This window comes from Ursus arctos, unplaced genomic scaffold (genome assembly GCF_023065955.2).
Source record: "Ursus arctos isolate Adak ecotype North America unplaced genomic scaffold, UrsArc2.0 scaffold_2, whole genome shotgun sequence".
NCBI classification, from domain to species: Eukaryota; Metazoa; Chordata; class Mammalia; order Carnivora; family Ursidae; genus Ursus; species Ursus arctos.
Genome location: NW_026622874.1, coordinates 5,659,861 through 5,679,371, shown reverse-complemented (window position 1 = coordinate 5,679,371; position 19,511 = coordinate 5,659,861). Strand labels below are relative to the sequence as shown.

The 19,511-nt window shown below is 40.4% G+C and overlaps 1 protein-coding gene across 9 annotated transcripts in view; it reads left to right on the top strand.

The window, feature by feature from the left end:
- AHCTF1 (AT-hook containing transcription factor 1) overlaps positions 1 to 19,511 on the top strand; it is a 79,017-nt gene that overhangs the window by 31,466 nt on the left and 28,040 nt on the right. For all 9 annotated transcript variants that reach the window (XM_044387990.3, XM_048225256.2, XM_048225254.2 and 6 more), the window contains 13 exons: positions 1,015 to 1,147; positions 1,233 to 1,414; positions 1,882 to 1,943; positions 2,776 to 2,904; positions 8,572 to 8,662; positions 9,717 to 9,806; positions 11,818 to 11,958; positions 12,816 to 12,920; positions 13,794 to 13,887; positions 15,452 to 15,575; positions 15,737 to 15,793; positions 16,753 to 16,899; positions 17,422 to 17,609. In XM_044387990.3, coding sequence (XP_044243925.2) covers positions 1,015 to 1,147; positions 1,233 to 1,414; positions 1,882 to 1,943; positions 2,776 to 2,904; positions 8,572 to 8,662; positions 9,717 to 9,806; positions 11,818 to 11,958; positions 12,816 to 12,920; positions 13,794 to 13,887; positions 15,452 to 15,575; positions 15,737 to 15,793; positions 16,753 to 16,899; positions 17,422 to 17,609 — 1,543 coding nt within the window. The remainder of the gene's footprint in view (positions 1 to 1,014; positions 1,148 to 1,232; positions 1,415 to 1,881; positions 1,944 to 2,775; positions 2,905 to 8,571; positions 8,663 to 9,716; positions 9,807 to 11,817; positions 11,959 to 12,815; positions 12,921 to 13,793; positions 13,888 to 15,451; positions 15,576 to 15,736; positions 15,794 to 16,752; positions 16,900 to 17,421; positions 17,610 to 19,511) is intronic.

Sequence of the window (19,511 nt, the reverse complement as noted above, 5' to 3'; positions counted from 1 at the left end):
TGTTTAACATTTCTGAGCCTCCTTTTCCCCATCCGTGAGTGGAATAGTTTTGCAAAGGGTGGCCATGAGAATGAATAACCTGTGTCGGCTTGTTCAGCTCTGGGCGTGCACAAGGGCCCTGCTTATGGTGTGCTTACTGGGATTCATCTTCATGGTTAGCTCCTCCGTCCCGGGCTTGTCCTCTGTGCTTGTCCCACATCTGCATTTGTGGCCCAGTCCTCACATCCAACTAAACATGCCCAAAACACAGTTCTTCAAAGTCTACCTCTTCTCATTCCCCACTCCCCTATTCTTTTTGTGTTTCCTGTTAGTTGTGTCTCAGATGTTTACTTTTTTCTCTCGTTGGTGCCTCTTACTTTGTTCTATCTTTCCATTCCTCACAACCACCATCCAGGTACTTGTCTTACCTGCTTTTCCCACAGAGCTGGATCGGCCCTTCTCGACTAGAATTAAGCCCTGGGCCTCAAAGTGTCCATTTTCGGTATTGATAGTCTCTGCTTCTGGCTGTGTTCCCTTGTTGGGAGAATATGCAGTCGAATAATTTTCTACTTTACTGCCAATATGTCAAAGTTGCCAAAGTGCTAAGTGAAAACAAGCCAGGATATGAGAAACAGTAAAGATATAAGTGAATGAAACCCTTCTTAGAGGACGAGCGATAGAAATGTGCTTCAGGGGCGCCTGGGTAGCGCAGTCGTTAAGCGTCTGCCTTCAGCTCAGGGCGTGATCCCAGCGTTCCGGGATCGAGTCCCACATCGGGCTCCTCCGCTGGGAGCCTGCTTCTTCCTCTCCCACTCCCCTGCTGTGTTCCCTCTCTCGCTGGCTGTATCTCTGTCACATAAATAAATAAAAAATCTTTAAAAAAAAAAAAAAAAAAAAAAAAAAAAGAAATGTGCTTCAACGTATCAAATATGATTAAAACTTCTTAATTTTATGACAGAATGTTGCTGAAATTTTATTTGGGGTAATTTTACTTCGGGATTATTTATTCAGTTTATAAAAATTCTTTTCTTTTAGCTCTGTCTCCTGATACTAGTGTTTCAGTCTTTACCTGGCAGGTGAATATATATGGACAAGGAAAGCCTTCTATGTATTTGGGGCTTTTTGACATAAATCGCTGGTATCACGCACAGATGCCCGATTCGCTAAGGTACGATTCCGCCCTCTCCTCTCTTTTTCATATTCGCATGTGTAGTAGCTCGGGCATCAAACAATTTTGTAACATTTTCTTTTAGATCAGGAGAATATCTGCATAACTGCTCTTACTTTGCATTGTGGTCACTGGATTCTGTTGTGAACAAGACTTACCCACATTACATCTTGGATATACTAGTAAATGAGAGAAGCTTAAGTCGAGGAATTCCTCCTTCATATCCACCTCCTGAGCAGTTTTTTAATGCAAATATTTACAATTTTGGTATGTATTTCCCTAACATTACCTTTCGAGAAAAAGAACATGCATGAGTATGTGTGCGTGGGTGTTTGTGCATGCTATGTGTTTCTATAGTATGTGCGTGCATATGCGCGTGGTACGTATATAGTGTGTAGTGTATGTGTACATATAGTCACTGTTCATGTCTCATTACTGTTAGTTAATATATGGGTAACTTAGGGAATTAATTTGACACATACATGAGAAATTTAATACTTAGATATTTTATAAAGAAATTATCACTTATGAATTTGCTAGAAAAGATAACTGTTTATGTTAAGTTTGGCATCTTGTCAGGATGGAAATACCTGGAAAAATTATTTTAAAATTTATGAAATGTAATAATTTTGATATCTTGCCTAGCAGTCTCTTGTTAGGATACATTTTGTTGTATTAATGCCATCCAAGATAGAATATGTAAGCAGATTTTTTTTTTTACATCTTTTTTTTAGATGCCACTTGTTTGTTAAACTCAGGAATTGTTCATATAACTTGTAATGGCTTTCAAAAGGAGGTAGGTAACAACTAACAATGTGGACAGAGTGTGTCTTAATTGAACTGAAGTCAGATCGTGGATTTACACTTTATTTAGTGTTAATTATGTAAACTGTTGTTTCAGCCTAAATGATAGCTTCTGCTAGGTTTGTGATATGAGCAACTAGTATATCAGTTACTGATGGCAGCAGCCAGAAGAAGTATTGGGGTTGTGTGGATGTTAGCCACTTGAACCTTAAGGAAGAGAGCGGAAGTAGGTCAGTGCCTTCACCATATCGCTTTGTATCCATACTCTTAATTCTCTTTCTTCTCAGGAAGCTTATGAATAAGTGAAGTAATGCAAAAAAGGTGCCTAGCACAGTGCCTGGCACACAGCAGGCGATGACTATATGTTGAAAAAGACTTTTCCAGGAAACCACAAAATGGCAGATTTCAAAATTGATAATTGGCTAGATGTGCCTGAGTGCCATATTTGTACTTCATATTAGATCTGTCTTACATTAGATAAGGAGGTATAAGCTGCAGGGGTGTGTGTGTGTGTGTTAAGATCTGTCACCAAGTCTGTCAGTGTTGGAGAGGGGTAACAGGGTTACCCGTCATAAAAACAAGAAACCACCCAAAGTACCCTTATCAGTAATATTATTTATAACTAGCAAGCATTGGTTTAGCTTAAGAACCTATAAACACTTTTCCTTGTAAGAAGTGTGAAAATGGAGTCTTACAATTTCTATTCAGTGTCTTTTAGCTTTATTCAAGATATCGAGTATAAAGTAGGGTGATGAGTTTATTAATTATTCTTAAATTTGATTATTTGAAATCGTGTATTGATGTTTATTCATCGATCTTTACAGACTTTGAGGTTTTTAAAGAAATCAGGAGCATCTCTCAGTGAATTCATACCTGATGGCTATAATCGATGTCTTATGGCTGGCCTTCTGTCACCAAGACTTACTGATACTCACCCTTCCAGTTTAAGTCAGGTGAGATGATTTCTAATGCTGTTGTTTCTTTTGAATCATATTATTAGCTTCCTATTATAATAAAAGTCTACTAGATAATTTCTGCAAAAGTAGATTCAGTAGTATAATGCTCACTCTGCATGATCAGTAGCTATGGTCTTGGGTTTGGCTTAAAATACATACACCCAGGGCTCAGTAGGCCATAACTTGGCACCAGATTCACTTAGCTGCAGAGAAGAATCTAGGACAGGAGGCACATCATGGCGACCTCAGGCGTTTCATGAGTACAAGTTGCTATCACAGGCCAGGGGCCATTTTCCAGCCCCTGTGAGAACTGCATAGGTGCAAGAGAATGAGATCTCGTGAATCTTGACTTAGGTGGATCTCATGATCTAGAACAAAAGTATGTGATCAGTGGCATGGGTGTCACTGGGAACTTGTTCTTGGTTTTTCTCACTGGGCTGTTGAATCAGAAATTCTAGGAGTAGAGCTCAGCACTTAGTGTTTTAATAAGCCTTTGATGTGGGGGCGCCTGGGTGGCACAGTTGGTTAAGCATCTGACTCTTGATTTCGGCTCCGGTCATGATCTCAGGGTCCTGGGATCGAGCCCTACATCGGGCTCCCTACTCCGCAGGTAGTCTGCTTCTCCCTCTCCCTCTGCCCCTGTGTTTGTGTCCACACTCTGTCTCTCAAATAAATAAGTCTTAAAAAAAAAAAAAGCCCTTGCTGTGATTCTGATGCAGTGTTTTGAGAACCACTGCTTTATAGAAACCGGTTTCTTCTGAGAGCCTGGGAGAAGATTCCAGGTTCCTGCAAAACAAGGCCGTTCTAGAAGTCAGACTCACTCGTGGAAGCCAAAGTCTTAACTTCCTAGTGGTGGTTTATAATCCATTCACAGTTTTCCTGGTCCCAGTACATTCTACCTACCAGGAGACATTTTACCAATAAACAGTGTTGCCTGCGGATAGCTCATAATTCACATTTATTTTAAGTCATTATTTGTTAGTAAAACATGCTGGAATAAAGGAAGCTCCATTTTCCCATGAAGGAAGAGAAAATGTTAACTCTCCCCAAGTAGTGTTTGAATGAAGTTATTTTAAAAATTACAGATGTGTAACATTATGATTTGCTGGAAAAAGAGCCTTTTAAACATCCGTTGGAATATAAATATTGCCACTGTTGGTTTAACACTTAGGGTTGGATTTTAATACTTAATTTCATGAAGTGAAGAGAAATATTCGATAGTATTTTCATTGGGAGTCTCCCCCACTCCTTACCCCTCTTTTATATTTTTGTACCTGTGTAAATATTTACCACATGGTCATGTCGTGATCATGATTGAAGTTAATATTATTATGTAGCTTGTTTTTTTCCTGGAGTTTCCAAGTGGCCTTTTTAAACAAAACAAAACCTGCCTAGTCTCACACAAGCTTAGTTTTTTCTTCTCAGTTTGTTTTTGCTCTTTGTGAAGCCCCTTTAGACGGAGGCTGTGACCTTCTGTTAGATTACCTTTGTTGCCCAGCAGTTTGTTGCCTTTGCCTCTGGTTCTGTTTTGGGGGAGATTTCTTCATTCTCTCCCTGTCTTCCTGTTAGCTTTTTAAAACTTTGACTCTCATTTAAGATTTCTCTGAGTACTTTTTCTTTGATCCGTCTTTTGTTCATAGTATCTGTTTTATGGATGAACTAGCCCCTGTCCGTGTGTGGTCACAGTCTTACTTGGTTCTGTGCATTAGCTCTGTTTCCTCTGCAGTCCGTTTTCTTCCTTTAGTCTCTTTGGTGCCAGTGGCTCTCCTAACGTGTGTGGCGGCCCTTGGTCATCTGTTCGTAGGTCAGTAACAGATGATACTCTTTTTTTGTGTGGGTATAGTCCATGCGGAGGCATCCTTTTCTTGAGGATAGTAGATGGGACGTGCATCATTTCAGGGGAGAAGAACCATACTTTGTTTGGGGCCGTTCCATTTTTCCAAAGATCTGTGAGGCAGGCATCTGTGGTTCTTTGCTGTGGGGTCACGGGGGGGGGGGGGGTTACGACTGGCTGTTCCACAGACTTAAGCGCCCACCGGTTGCCTATTTTCAGCCCCGGGTCTGACCACTCTTGCCCCCCACTTTTCCTCTGTACTTGGTGTCTCCAAGGATTTAGCCTGAGGGCTCAGAGAGCTAACCCAACTCCATTCTTATCTGTAGCTCCCCCCTGTGAGGACCTACGGACGCGGTTTCCCTCACACTGCTGAGTCCGTCACCTTTCCTCATGACTGCTGTACACGGATTTTGTTGAGCTGTCTTACCATGATGTCTTCTCTTTTCTTTGCCCTCGTTGATTGATACCTTTCTCTGCTCTTTACGATCATTCACTGGGGTCTGGTGATGATACGGAGGCAGCAAGTAAATGGCTGTGCGTGATGTTCCATCTTTATCCACAGGTAACAAGAATTTCCTTTTGTTCAGAAAAGGCTAAAGCAGTTTATGGGGTTTCTTTTGTTCATTGTGAGTAATACGGTCTTTTTAACCCATCTACCTGGTGAGAGTTATGGAAGAATTGCTAACACGTTGTGCTGAAGAGATCTCTTCTGTCTAATGGCCCAAGAACGCTGTTGAGAGTTATGTTTGATAAAACAGCATCGTCCAACTATGGGCTGTTGATTTCCAACCATATGTGTTCAGAGGACACCTTTGATCAGTCTTTTGTTCATAGTATTCTGTTTTATGGTGTCCATTCCCCTGCCTCAAGAAGACAGGAGAAAAAGCACCAGATTCAAGATGGCTTTCTGCAGCTCTTGATTGGGTCCATAGAAAGACCTCAGGGAACTTTGGCTCCCGTGGCCCTGCCCTTCCTGACGGCAGAGAACTCACTGCTCATCGTCCTCAGGAACTTGGGCGCTCCGGGCGCTCCAGGTGCTCTGTTCGTTTAACTTTCTCACTTTAGGGAACTTAATACAGATTATTTTTTTCTAATTACATACTGTCAAATTTAGCTAAAGCAATAGTATCTTAAAAATGTGAAACAAGAAAAAATTACCTGTAATTCAGCCATGTGAATAAAACAGCATTTAGTGTTTTCTGTGATTAAACCGGGTATTCCAACCCGTTTTGGGTTTTTTCCAATCACATAAATAATACACGAATAATTTGAATTTAGAAAATTGGCTAAAGTGTATAGAGGCATGTAACTATTGGCATTTTTTTGACCATTCTTCATCTACCTTTTTTTTTTTCCTTTTAACTCCATTCCTAGAATAGGCCCAAATTAAACTATATTCCTTAGTAATGCACATGTAGACCTAAAAGAAAAGCAAGAAGATGATGACTTCAGGAGGCAGGAGAGGGGTCATGGTTGCATGGTTGCCATGGGAGATGGGAGCGGGGGCTGGGATTTGCTTTGATCAGGTTGGAGCAGACATAGCTTCCAGGTTACTGCCAAGTATTCTCCATCTAAACCTGGGTGGGGATACTATCAGTGTCCACGTTGTAATCATTTGTATACATGGTGCATGGACTTCATGTATACTTTTCTTTCATCTGTCTCTTTATATATCCCTCCTTCGTATACATGAAAAGGATGATACAGATGCAATTTCATATTTAATTGACTGGTCACTACTCTGTTAATTACCTATTTATAGGTGTTACCCTTTTTTTACTGGGTTGTCGATGGAAATTCTCTATGGTACATATATTTACCCTTTTTGTTCTAAGTCTTCTAGATCGTCCCCCTACTGTTTTCCTCTTGATTTGTGTTATGGTATCTTTTGCTACATACAAATTAATATTTTTGTAGTCAGATGTATTTTATAGCTCTGGCTTAAAAAGTCTAACACTTAAATGTTTCGTTAACGTTTAAGGCTTCAGTTCGTCTTTGTGTATCACATCAGGTAAAGGTTGATTTTCTTTCTCCCGATGATGATGAGTCCAGCTGTGCTACACCACTTATAAAATAGAACACAGAATATCCTTTTCTCTTGCTACTGAGATAGCACGTTTATTTGATTTCCTATGTCTATGTGTACTGGGTATCTTTCTCTGGGATTTAATTTCTTCCCATTAATCTGATGTATTTCTGTGCCACTCTAATATACATAATTGCTTTAATATTTGCTAATGTGGCTCTTTTTTCCTATAATTCTCAATAGTTATTTATTCTTTGTATTAATTATAATTTTATCCAGCACCCCCATTGGAACTCTTTATGGAAATTTGTTATATTCATATATTAATTTTGGAGAGAATTGATATTTTTATCATCATCCCATCCAAGACTAAATGGTATATATTCCCATTTATTCAGGGTTGGTTTTTCTATCAGCAAGAGCTTATGGTTCTTTTCTTACGGATGTCTTTCTGTTCTTATCCCTAAGTGTTCCATAGTTTTGCTCTTTGTGAGTAGAACATTTTTCCTATATTCAATTCTGGATGGTTATTGCTAGTACATAAAAATTCAATTGGTTTTTTGTATATTCACTTAATATCTACTTAACGAAATCAGAATCTCTTAGATTTTCAAAGTGTATAGTCATCAGCAAATACGGGCTTCTTTTTTCTTTTTTCCGTTTTTGTTTATCTTCTCACAGCATTTGGTAGAACCTCTACTAACTGGAAAGACAGTGGTACCAGCGTTCTTGTTTTGTCTCTAATTTTAATGTAAATTGCTCTACTGAGTCTCCATTTTCTTCATTTTGGGGGAGCCTTTATCATATTATGGCCCCTTTATTCCTGTTTGACTCATCTGTTTTTTCATTCGATTCTTTTAAAAAAAAGTATGCCACTCTGATGAATGAAATTCATAGATTTCTTTGATATTCAGTGTGATTTATAATGATTTTAAGTAACAGACGTACTAAGACACAGCTGTATCTTACAGTCACCGGCTTACAGTGTATAATTCAGTGGTTTTTAATAAATCCATGGAATTGTGCATCAATCCCCACGTTCAGTTTGAGAACATTTTTATCACCCCACGAAACCCCCATATTCTCCCCCTAGCCCCCGACTTTTGATAACTACTCCTCTGCTTTGTGTCTTCATAGACTTCTTGTTACTTAGATGCAACTGCGGTTCATGCGTCAGTCCCTTGTCCCGTATAATGTCTGTGATAATGTCTGTGTCGGGAGCGTAGCACGGTTCACTTATCCATTCTTTCGTTGATGGGCATTTGGCTCGTTTCCAGTTTGGGGCTATTATGAATAATGTTGTTCCATATATGGTTTTGGTGTGGAGTTGCTGAGTCATGAGGTAACTTAGTGTTTAAGTTTCCCAAAGTGGCTACCATTTTACATTCCCATCATCAGTGTGTGAGGATTCCAGTTACTCCACATTGCCACCAATGCTTGTTACGGTCTGTCTTTGTGTTCATAGCCACCTAGTGAGTCATGATTTTTTAACCCTTTAAATGTTTGTATTTTTTTTTTTTTAAGATTTATTTATTTTAGAGTGCGTGTGGGGAGAGGGGCATAGGGAGAACGAATCCTCAAGCAGACTCCCCGCTGAGCAGGGAGCCCCATGTGGGGCTCTATCCCAGGACCCTGAGATCATGACCTGATTCAGAATCAATAGTTGGACGCTTAACTGGTTAAGCCACCGAGGCGCCCCTAAATGTTTGTATTCTTCTAGAACTTACTATCTCTGAGTCTGTGGTCAGATATCCTATATCTTCATTTCTTACTCTTTTTCCTCCTTTTTTAACGTGTGGTTCAGGAGGAACAGTTAGAAGCTATATTGTCAGCAGCGATCCACACAAGTTGCCTGGGACTTTTGACTGGATGTATCAAAAAGTGGACAAAGGAAGGTAAGATTACGGTTTTTAACAAATAAAAAATTTCTTTTGTATTTAAAATTTTTTAAATGATTAATCCGTTTGAGGGGTTTAAACTTTATTTTGTGATAATTGTAGATTCACATTGCTGTTTTAAGACATTGTGTGGAGAGATCCTGTGTACCCTTTTATCACACCCCCCCCCCCAAGATCTGATAAGCCTCTGGTACAGTGTATCAGTCAGGACCCCCATGTTGTCCTTTTTATAGCCACACCTACCTCCCCCTACCCCTAACCCCAGGAGCCACCAGTCTGTTCTCTACGTCTGTAATTTTGTCATTTCAAAAACGTTCAGAAATGAAGTTACACAGTATGTAGCCTTTGGGATTGACTCTTACGCAAAATTTTCTGGGATTCATCCCAGTTGTTACGTATCCTCCTCTTTAAAAACACACTCCACATCCACATTATTTTTGTTGAGTCATTTGAGAATAAGTTGAGGACATCAATGTTTCTTTACTTGTATTTCAGTATTATTTCCAAGAACAAGAACATTCATTACAAAACTACTTTGTACTTATAAAAATCAGAAAAACATTGATACATGCTATTATCTGATCTTTGACCTTATTGGAATCTTATTCATCATGCCTATAATGTCCTTGGAAGCATTTATAGGGATAGGGATTCCAGAATGTAATCCAGGATATGCTTTGTGTTTAGTTTTTATGTCCTTTTAATCTTCTTAACCTCATTTAATTCCTAGGCTTTTATCTTTAAGAAATTGGCATTTTTAAAGATGATAAGCCTGTCATTTTGCACACACAGCCTGCCAGTGTGTGTGTGTTAACCTTTTCTCGTGATTAGATTCAGGTTTCCCAGGTGTCACAGCAGCACTGCATAAAGTTACGCGCTCCTTGCTGTGTTCGCGGGAAGGCTGTGGTCCCAGTTCTTCTCCGTTGGTGTTGATGTGCACATTGCTCACTTGATCATCCTAGTCTCTCTGTCAGGCTTCCCCACTGAAGTTACTAATTTTTTGTTTGTAATTAATAATTGTTTTTTTTTTTCATTGATATTTACAAATAAGAACAACCAAATTCTGCAGCTAACCTGCGCTTTGTTCTCGAATGGACATGGAATAAAGTAGTTTTTACAAAAGAGGAATTCGACAGACTGTGTAAGTATTATGTTAAAAAATTAACCTCGGTTTATGTTTTAAGGACATGACAATCATTTTTGATTGTTTTGAAGTTGTAAACTTTTTTTTTTTTAATATTTTATTTGTTTATTTGAGAGAGAGAGAGAGAGCACAAGCAGGGGGAGCGGCAGGCAGAGGCAGAGGGAGAAGCAGGCTCCCCGCTTAGCAGGGAGCCCCACATGGGGCTCGATCCCAGGACCCTGGGATCATGACCTGAGCTGAAGGCAGACGCTTCACCGACTGAGCCACCAGGCATCCCTGAAGTTGTAAACTCTTTAAAGAAGTTTCAGAAGAAAACCATTTCTTTTAGTTTTGGGGTGGCAAAATTAGTATTATTTTTGTTTGTTTTTAAAGATTTTATTTTTAAGTAATTTCTGTTCCCAGCGTGGGGCTCAAACTCATAACCTCAAGATCAAGAGTCCCAGGCTCCACCACTGAGCCGGTCAGGCGCCCTGACAAAATTATTTTTTGAGCAAGATTTCGCAATAGATTGTTAATCTGTCTACCAAGTTTAAGAGTTACACCGTACCGTTGATCTTAAGAGATTAATTTATGAAGTTTGCTAATGGTGGAGTCAGGGGAGAATGTCAGTTGACCTCAGAAGCTCCCCTACTTACTCATTTTCTACTTAAAATATTTATGACTATGAAAAAGCTGAAGAGGAGGGCAAAAACTCATCACCTCTGTCTTTTACTAACATGTCATTATCAGTCATTCAAAGTCATTTTTCTTCTTGACAGTCTTATTCCTCTGTCGTCCACTTTGAGTTATGAGGTGTCCTATAAATATCAAAAACCCATTATGTGCAATAATAAGTTTCAGGGCATAATATGTGATTGCCCTGTACATGAAAGTAAAATTTAAGTTTATTTAGAAGTATATATTTTTGTTATTTCTATCATTGTGTCAATGATGAATGAATAAATGGACTTTTTAAATAAGTTATCCTTAGAGAATCTACTATGGACATGGGGCTCTATAGCATTTTTAGGCCACACTTAGGAAACTTACAAACATGAAATAATTTTAAATATTTAAGTAACCACTTAGTACAGTGGAAGTCGGAAACAAACACCTGATAATTCAGAGTCAGGGCGAAAAAATGTATTTTTTTGAATGGAAAATATTTTCAGGACTGGTTATGTAATTCACGTAAGAGAAAAAAAAATTGAGATCAGTTCATAAATTGTATGCCTTTGTTACACTTCAAGATAATGTGGTACTTCAGGTTTGAGCCTGGTAACTCACCCATGATTGCTGCCTTCAGTTTCATTACTGATTAATGGACTTTTTAAAAAACCTAAATGTAATTAAAATACAAAGCGTAGTATTTTAAATGTATTGGAAGTAAAGCAAATCATTTGATTTGAGGAAGGATTTCTAATCAAGATATGTTTTCTGGTTTCCAGTTATCCATTAAATATTAATGTGATTAAATCTTACCTAAAAGATGTAACCAGTAGCAACTAAAATACCCATTTTTCCCCCCAAAATGAATTTGTAAAGTCATTGTTGAGTTTAAAATGAAAGGACAACCAAGTCTACACTGAATTGTAACAGGCTTGCAGTTTTTACAGTAAGTCTTTATCTGAGTCTTCATTTTAATGTCTCACTTTTGAAGACTGGAGGTGGAAAGAGTGCTCTTACAAACTACTAACAAAACAACATGGCACATGAAAGCTCTAGTATGAAAGATTTATTTGAGGGAGAAGCATTTAATGAATAGAACTCATTCAGTCTGAAGTTAACTCTATACCCCCTTCCTCTGCTCACTTCGCTTACCTTGTTCTGGATCTTAAAAAACTAGGAATTTGTATTTGTCCCTTCTGGGTTTCTTGAGGTTATTTGCCATTTGAACCTTGTTTTTGTAAATCTCATAATTTATAGTCTCATTCTGTAGCTAATAGGAGTTTGAGAACTCTTGCATTTATGATTTTAATGAATTCAGATTTATTGTGTCAGAACTAATCTAGAATTTTCTCCCGGAAAGGTACACCATTATTTGATGGTTCGTGTCGTTTCATCGACCCACAGACCACACAGGCTCTGCAGCAGTGCCACTTGCTCCTCAGCAACCTTAACTCCGTCTTGAACTGTTTTACCACAGAGGCCCAAGAGATCACGGAGAGAGGTATGCTCTTTGTCTTACGTGAATGAGTTTTTATTTAAGTTTTACTTCAAGAAAGAATAAACCTCCATGTCTTAGATGCGTCATTGTGCAAAGTGCCGAGAGGCCTTTTTTACTGTTTTTTTTTTTTTTTTTTTTTTGAAGATTTTATTTATTTATTTGACAGAGATAGAGACAGCCAGCGAGAGAGGGAACACAAGCAGGGGGAGTGGGAGAGGAAGAAGCAGGCTCATAGCAGAGGAGCCTGATGTGGGACTCGACCCCGGAACGCCGGGATCACGCCCTGAGCCGAAGGCAGACGCCCAACCGCTGTGCCACCCAGGCGCCCCTACTGTTATTTTTTAAATGGAAAGTACAGGATGTTATTTAGACGGGCCATGAGCCCATGCTTAAACAAGCTTGGGAGATTTGCGGGTTAAACTTGCTGTTAAGGTAGTGTACGTACTTCCAGTAGTTTCAGATTCTTAAATCATAATGTAAGTTTTTATTCACAGAAGTCATTGTAAATGTTTGTCTCCATTTTGCCATTTGAACAAAATAGCCAGTTTCACTTATACAGGCCCGGTTTGAACAACCTGCATTCATATATTACTGTACTAGTGTGTGTTAATGTCTACATTTGACTTCTGAAACTAGGGAAATGGAAATGTCTGTGAGGGTGGAAGCCTATTTACCTAAAATACCTACTTAGTTACTTATTGTAGCATTTTGGAGGTTATCTGTAGGCTAAGTGTGTTTAAAAATACACATACGCTATTAAAAGTCACCAGACAATTGGATTTTGAGGACTGTGCAGGTGTTGAGTGTTTGCGTGTGCTTGATAAATGGAACGTTGCACAGCTGGTGTTTCATCTTCACAGGCCTCCTGGACCTGCACAAAAAGTGCCTGGTTACCCGGCTCATCTGCCAGTACACGCAGGTGGTGCTCTGGTTCTGCCATTCGGGGCTCTTACCGGAGGGCTTAGGTAAAACGTCGACTCCTCTGTACATATTAATGCAAACATTCTTCAATTGGTGTCATTTGGTGCTTCTCATTGTCAGATTTCCTTTCTTCCACCACCCCTCTCACATCTTGTTCTAGTCTTACGTTCTTTCTCACTGTGTATCTCGAGTGCCCTCCCCATGCCCGATGCACGGGTGTTCCATGCACACATATGGGGCCGAATGACGTAAAAGGAAAGAATATTTAACAAAACATGGCTTCTGAAAAGGGGTTCAACGATATCATCAGCTATAATTTAGATCCATTCAGCTGTGGGTTTTATAATCTCATTTGCTGATCTTTTTCTCCTTAAGAGTTCTTTTGATATGCCTATTAGCCAAGATCATTTGCCATCAGTTGAATTCCTATTTTCATCTGATTATGCCAATACCAAGAATTAGAGAATTTGACTTTTGCTCTGTTTGTGTAGAATGCTTCTAAGGCCTCTAACTTCCTGCATTTCCCGGGCACACATTAGATTCTGTCAAACTTCTGTTTCTGCTTACTTGCTGTTGATCCTACTCTCTTGTTGTTCTCTTTGATTTTTACTTAAATAGTGAATACTGCTTGCTTTCAAATTATCATTTGAAATGAAGGGAGTAGAATCATTTCTGGAAGAGCTTTTCCCAGAGTTCTAAGCCAGCAACCTTGTTTTTACCGACTGTCACGAGGGACTCTTGTTTTTTCATTTGTGTATCTGTTAATAAAGGGATGTGTATTTATTACTTAAATTTAGGAAGCCTGCAGACTAAACATCATGCAATTATAGTAAAATATTAATGTGGATAGCCTTAGGTATTGTTGGGATATTTTGGAAATATTACTGACTTTTTCCCCGACTCTTAAAAAACTCTAGATGATCCTGTGCAGTTGTCCAGGTTGTACTACAACTACCCTGTAATTCAGAACTACTACACCAGTCGTCGACAGAAGTGTGAGCGTCTAGCAAGGTACCTTCCAGAACCTTCCAAAACCTCTTAGAAGTTACTTTTGTAAGAAGTCCTCACTTTATCAGGACAGAATTCATCACGCAATAGAAAGATGAAATGCATGGAATTTTTAAGTAAAGTGACAGAATTTGTTACCAGCATTATTATTTTAGTTGTAACGTTTGCCTGTTTGCCTTGACCTAACGGTTACATCTTTATTCGATAATTTGAGTGTGGCTACTCAGCATTTCCTAATTAAGAGTAGTTACCACAGCCAATTTATTAGAGAAGATTCTGTCATTTAAGCATATATTTTTCGTGAGGATTCTTATTCAGAAAAAGACTAAAAGCTCCAAATCATCAAAAAACCATGAAACATACCTAACCAGTTTGGCATTTTACATTCTTTCCATTAACAGTTGCATTTCAGTCCTGTAACCACTGTTTTCTTTGTCTAATTTCCTATATTTCTCCTTTTTAAAATACATGAATGTTAGCCTCATTGGTTCCTTTGAAATAAAGAAGCAGACGTAATAGAAGAAAGAGCAGGGTTCTGCCTCTGGAATTAGATAGTCGTCTTCCTTAGGTAGGAGTGATGCTTGGGGAACGGCGTGCAGCACTGTGAGCAGTCGTTCAGGAATGTGGAAGCCAGGCGTGTTGTCAGAATCACCCAGAAACCAGTACTTCAAAGGCCGTGCTGGCTGTAATTTGGTGTGTGGCCAAGTTTGGGGTCCGGTGCTTTAGGAGAAATAATCTCGGAGACTGAGCACAGACTTCGGAGATTTATTAGGCATATTATGTTTTATTTTTATTTATTTGTTTTTTAAAGATTTTGTTAGAGGGAGAGAGGGAGGGTGCACCAGCAGAGGGAGGAGGAGAGAGAGACTCTAAAGCAGACTCCCTGCTGAGTGTGGAGCCCAACTCGGGGCTCAGTCTCACGACTCTCGGATCATGACCCAAGCCAAAATCAAGAGCTGGACGCTTACCCGACTGAGCCACCCAGGCGCCCCTGTTGGGCATATTTTAAAATTCTAGATCTTCACTCAGCTTTCTAATCCTGCTGGTCACTAAGTTGCACAGTCCATGTAAATGGAGATGGAGCGGTGGATGCGGTGCCTGACTCAGTGAAAGCTCGGGAAGGAGGAACTGCCGCCGCCCTGGTTGTTAGTAGATGAGGCAAGGGACAGTATCTGCTGACCCCTGTGTAGGCGCTCAGTGATAGGGTTTTGAAGGAATCACTGGGTCAGAAGACTCAGGCGGTGAAAGGGAAATCATAGCTCTTTGAATTTGAACTGCAGGGTGTTTATACTCTTCTGGCTGCCATGCTCTTGGGCGGTTTGCTCTGGATGGTAAAACCAAGCATAGCCTCAGGCATTCGGCGGCTGGACCGTGCTCTCCCCGGGCTTGCTGGTGACCGAGCCTGAGGCCTCTGCAGGGTTCATCTCATTCTTGTTGGTGACTGGACTTCATGGGATGCTAAATGGGGTCCTGTTCTCAACTCTCTTCTCCTTTGGTTTGTGGGGATCACTAAGAGTTTGGAATTAACACGAATAGCGAATAATCCTGAATGTCGCCCTTTTTGCAGAGGGAAGTGGAACCCCGATTGCTTGATGATTGATGAAATGGTGTCTCAGTTAGGAGACGGCGTTGAGAGGTTGTGGAAGCGGGATGAAGGAGGCACGGGAAAATACCCTCCATCTAGTCTGCACGTACGTTCTTGGCCACGCATTCCCCCGTGAAGACCCCACAGGGTTCCGGGGGCCAGGGGGACATGCTGAGTGGTATTCCCGCCCGGCACAGGCTTGGGGAAAACAGGGAGTGTGAATGAATGAACATATAAAACACACTGCATTTTTTATTCCTTTTACAGGCACTGCTTGACATATACCTACTGGACGACGTCACTGAAACCAGCAAACATGCTGTTGTATCCTTTTAAAACACTATCAAATAGTTCATGTATTACCCACATCAGAAAACCTAGCATGCCTAATCCAGTCTCAGTTGCACATTTGCAGTTTTTTTAAAGGAAGGTTAATGCAGGATCTGTTGGTTGGGTTCAGATGGTCTGTGGCAAACCTGAAACTCTGCAGAATTTTGTTTTAGGTTTTTCTAGGGCTAGGGTCCACAGCTCTCCTCAGATTCTCGTGTGTGTATAGGACATCATCAGAGTTACCAACAGCGGCTCTGAAACATTGCTGGCCAAATGGTCTGTCTGAGGTTTTTTTGTGTTTTCTTTGTTTGTTTGTTTGTCAGACAGCAAGCACAAGCAGGGGGAGGGGCAGAGGGAGAGGGCGAAGCGGACTTTGCGCTGAGCAGGAAGCCCAATGCAGGACTTGATCCCAGGACCCTGAGATCATGACCTGAGCTGAAGGCAGACGCTTAACTGACTGAGCCACCCAGGTGTCAAATGGTCTTTCTTAATGAGGTTAAGTTAGGTGTTCAATACGAATACACAATAAGTTAGTTTAATATTACCTTAGGCATCGAGTCTGAGCCCGGTGGTATTTGCAATAATATTTTTGTACTGATGTCAGTTACTTAATTTAAAAATGTGTAGTTCTGTTCGTAATTTATAAGATACGTGATGTGTTTGCTTAAGCTGTTGGATTCTGCTGCATAAATGGAATTTTGTCATAGTTCTGCCTCTTCAGTTTGCTGATGAGCTACTGAGTTCATCTCCTTTGTGGTGGTACTCACTGTTGAGAGTGAACGACTGGCTCGACCTGCGTTTAATCAAACTGCTGGACTTGGGTATCCGTTCTGGCTTTCTGAATCCTAAAACCAGTCTCTTTAAGCCTCTTTGCTGCTGTAGTCTGTTGCTACCTAATATAAGTATGTAGGAGGTTTTCTTCTTGTTATTATCCTTAATCCTCTTTCTTAAAGACCATTTATTTGTTGCTCGATATTATGTATTCCTTCCCAAACAAAGCAGATACTTGCATTGAATCATTTCCCACTGCCTTTGCCATCCCTTGGGGCCAGGTGAAACTTATTCAGGGGTTTTGGCTGATAGACCACAATGACTATGGGGTAAGTTTGTTCACTTGGAATGTAAACTCTCATAAACTGTTAGAATTTCAGAAAGAAGCGTATAGCTGGATTAAATGTGATATTAAAGATATGACACAGTCTACTTTTGGAGTAATTTACCGACTTAGAGCCTTTACCAAGCGCTACCGTAGGCAGTGCGAACACAAAGATGAAACAGTTCAGGACCCCAGGTCCCGTACTGTCTAAAGAAGGAAATAAATAATACACAATTACTAATAGCGCAGACATGGCAGTTGTGAGACGTTTGGTGCGCTGCTATAGAATGCAGGGCTTGGCATTGGTGTGTGACGTCGGTGGCCGAGAGAGACCTCAGAAGAATGGAGCTTTTGATAAGGCTTTTACTTAAAATAAAACATACCATGGATTAAAGCAGATCTTTGCAAGTTATGTGTAGACTGTTGTTTGTGGCTTTAGTGTTGCCTGTCTTTTTAAAGGCTGTCTGCTTTGTCTGAGTGCAGCACGTTATATTTGCATTTAGCAGTTTTCGTGTCCTTTCTGCAGAGTGGCTTGGACCTTCTGTTTCACCCAGCTACCGTGAAACCTGTGTCGTGGCAACATTCAAAGATTATTCAAGCCTTCATGAGTCAGGGTGAGCACAGACAAGCCCTCAGATACATTCAGACAATGAAGCCAACGGTGTCCAGCGGTGATGATGTTACCCTTCACCTCACCGTTTTGCTTTCTAATAAGTAAGTACATGTTTTGAAAATATCGTCAAACTCTTGATCATATATGTTAATAAAGTAGAATTGTTGAAACAGCAATATGTAATATTTTGCTTTGGTTGCATTACATAATATTCTTACGATTCTTCATCTGTCAACGTGAGGAAAAATGTACAAAACAAAATTATCCTAGAATAGGATGAAGAAGGAGTACCCTTGAGTAAAAGGGGGAACCAAACTGAGCTTCAAAATTGTATCTGTTGCTAATTGGCAGTGTGGACAGTCTCCCACGTGGGCAGCTGAGGCTTGAGTATGCTGACAAGAGCCAAAGATAGGGAGGATGAAGTCCCAATGTTGTAAAGTCAGGTTTCTGTCTTAAACACTTGAACCAGATTGGAGCGGGTCCTATCTTGACATTGCTTCTTTTCTTCCCTTTGCCATATTTTAATGCTCTCTAATCAGCAGGATATATTTCCATTCATGTTATAGCAGTATATATATATTTCTGCAGTTATTTTGTCCTGTATGTGACAGCTAGGACAAGTGAAATGGCATGATTGGAAATGCAGTGGTCTGATTATTGGGTTGTCTTGTTAACCAAATTACTTAGTTGGGGATGTTGTTTGGAGCTAATACTACTTACTAGATAGTAACTGTTTTATTCGACTCACTGTTTTTATTGTCAGTTCTGTTGGTTGGTCTTTTTTATATTTTTAGAAATTGGTTGCTTTACTCACCCCAGATTGTTCGTGAACCAACGCCATTTCATTGTCAGTGGTCTGAAAGTTAAGCTTTCTTTGTTCTCATATTTCTGAGAGGAGAGGGTTGAATCTCTAAATTTAAGATAGAAAAGGAGTTCTGTAGTATGGTAATGGGTTGGCTAGACAGGTAGGACACTGCCAGTGTCCTCAAAAGTCATGAATTAGGAAGTGCTTGTTGAAATAACTTGGAGTAGCCACAAGCATTTGGCTAGTTGAGTAAATCTGGATTGAACATAAGAGCAAAACAAAATTTTAAAAAGCTAGCGGTGATTAAAGGTTTACCAGATGGGTTAGGAGTCCCAGTGCTGGGTAGTCAGGCAGCACGTAGACTGTCTTCAGTTGCGTGTACGCTGCTCACTCTACTGACTTGAGGGAGGGGGCACTTGATCGCTGATGCTTACGTCGAAGAAACAGATGTTGGAACCTTGGAAAAACACCTTTGAAAGGTTGCTGGTTTTTCCTCTACGATCCTGTAGTCCTTCGATTCATTCACAACACGTTTCTCTGGTTTGCTAGATCCTCATTCCCTCTCCTTTAGCCATAGGGAACATAAAACTGTTTGCAGTAACTGGAACGTACTGTGTGCCATTTCTAGACCTGACTTGTCTTAAGTAGAGGCTCAGGTATCCAGTCTTGAGAAAAGTAGCGCCATGGAGTGTCCGGTAGAGAACACGCAGAAGCATGACCACAGGACCACCTGAAACGGTGTTTGTTGAGATGATGTGGGTTCAGACTGGTTCAGGCACTGTTCCAGACCACTGCCGTGGAGCGAGTCAGACGGGTCTTGTTTCCGAGAGCACGTGGGAGTTTCGCTTTTGTGGTATGTTTCTGGTGACTCAGGAATGTAGTTCAGCCGGTCTCTGGTCTCTGCTGCTGTATTACCGAGAGCCCCCGTGCGTTCCTTAATGCAGTGACTCACTGCCAGCACCCTCGTCTAGCCTCTTATCAGTTGAACTAGTTTTCTTATTGCTCTTCCCACCATCATGGTTTTCTACCATAGGAAGCAGGAGAGTAGTGGGAATTTGGGGGCTTCCTTATTTTTAATATTTATGTCCATGTTGGCAGTGGAGCAGGCTGTCTCAAAGTCGGAAATAGCTGTGTCTCCTGCTGGGGGGAAACGGAAAACAACATTATCGTTTGCCCTGTGCCTTCAAGTGCACTCTCC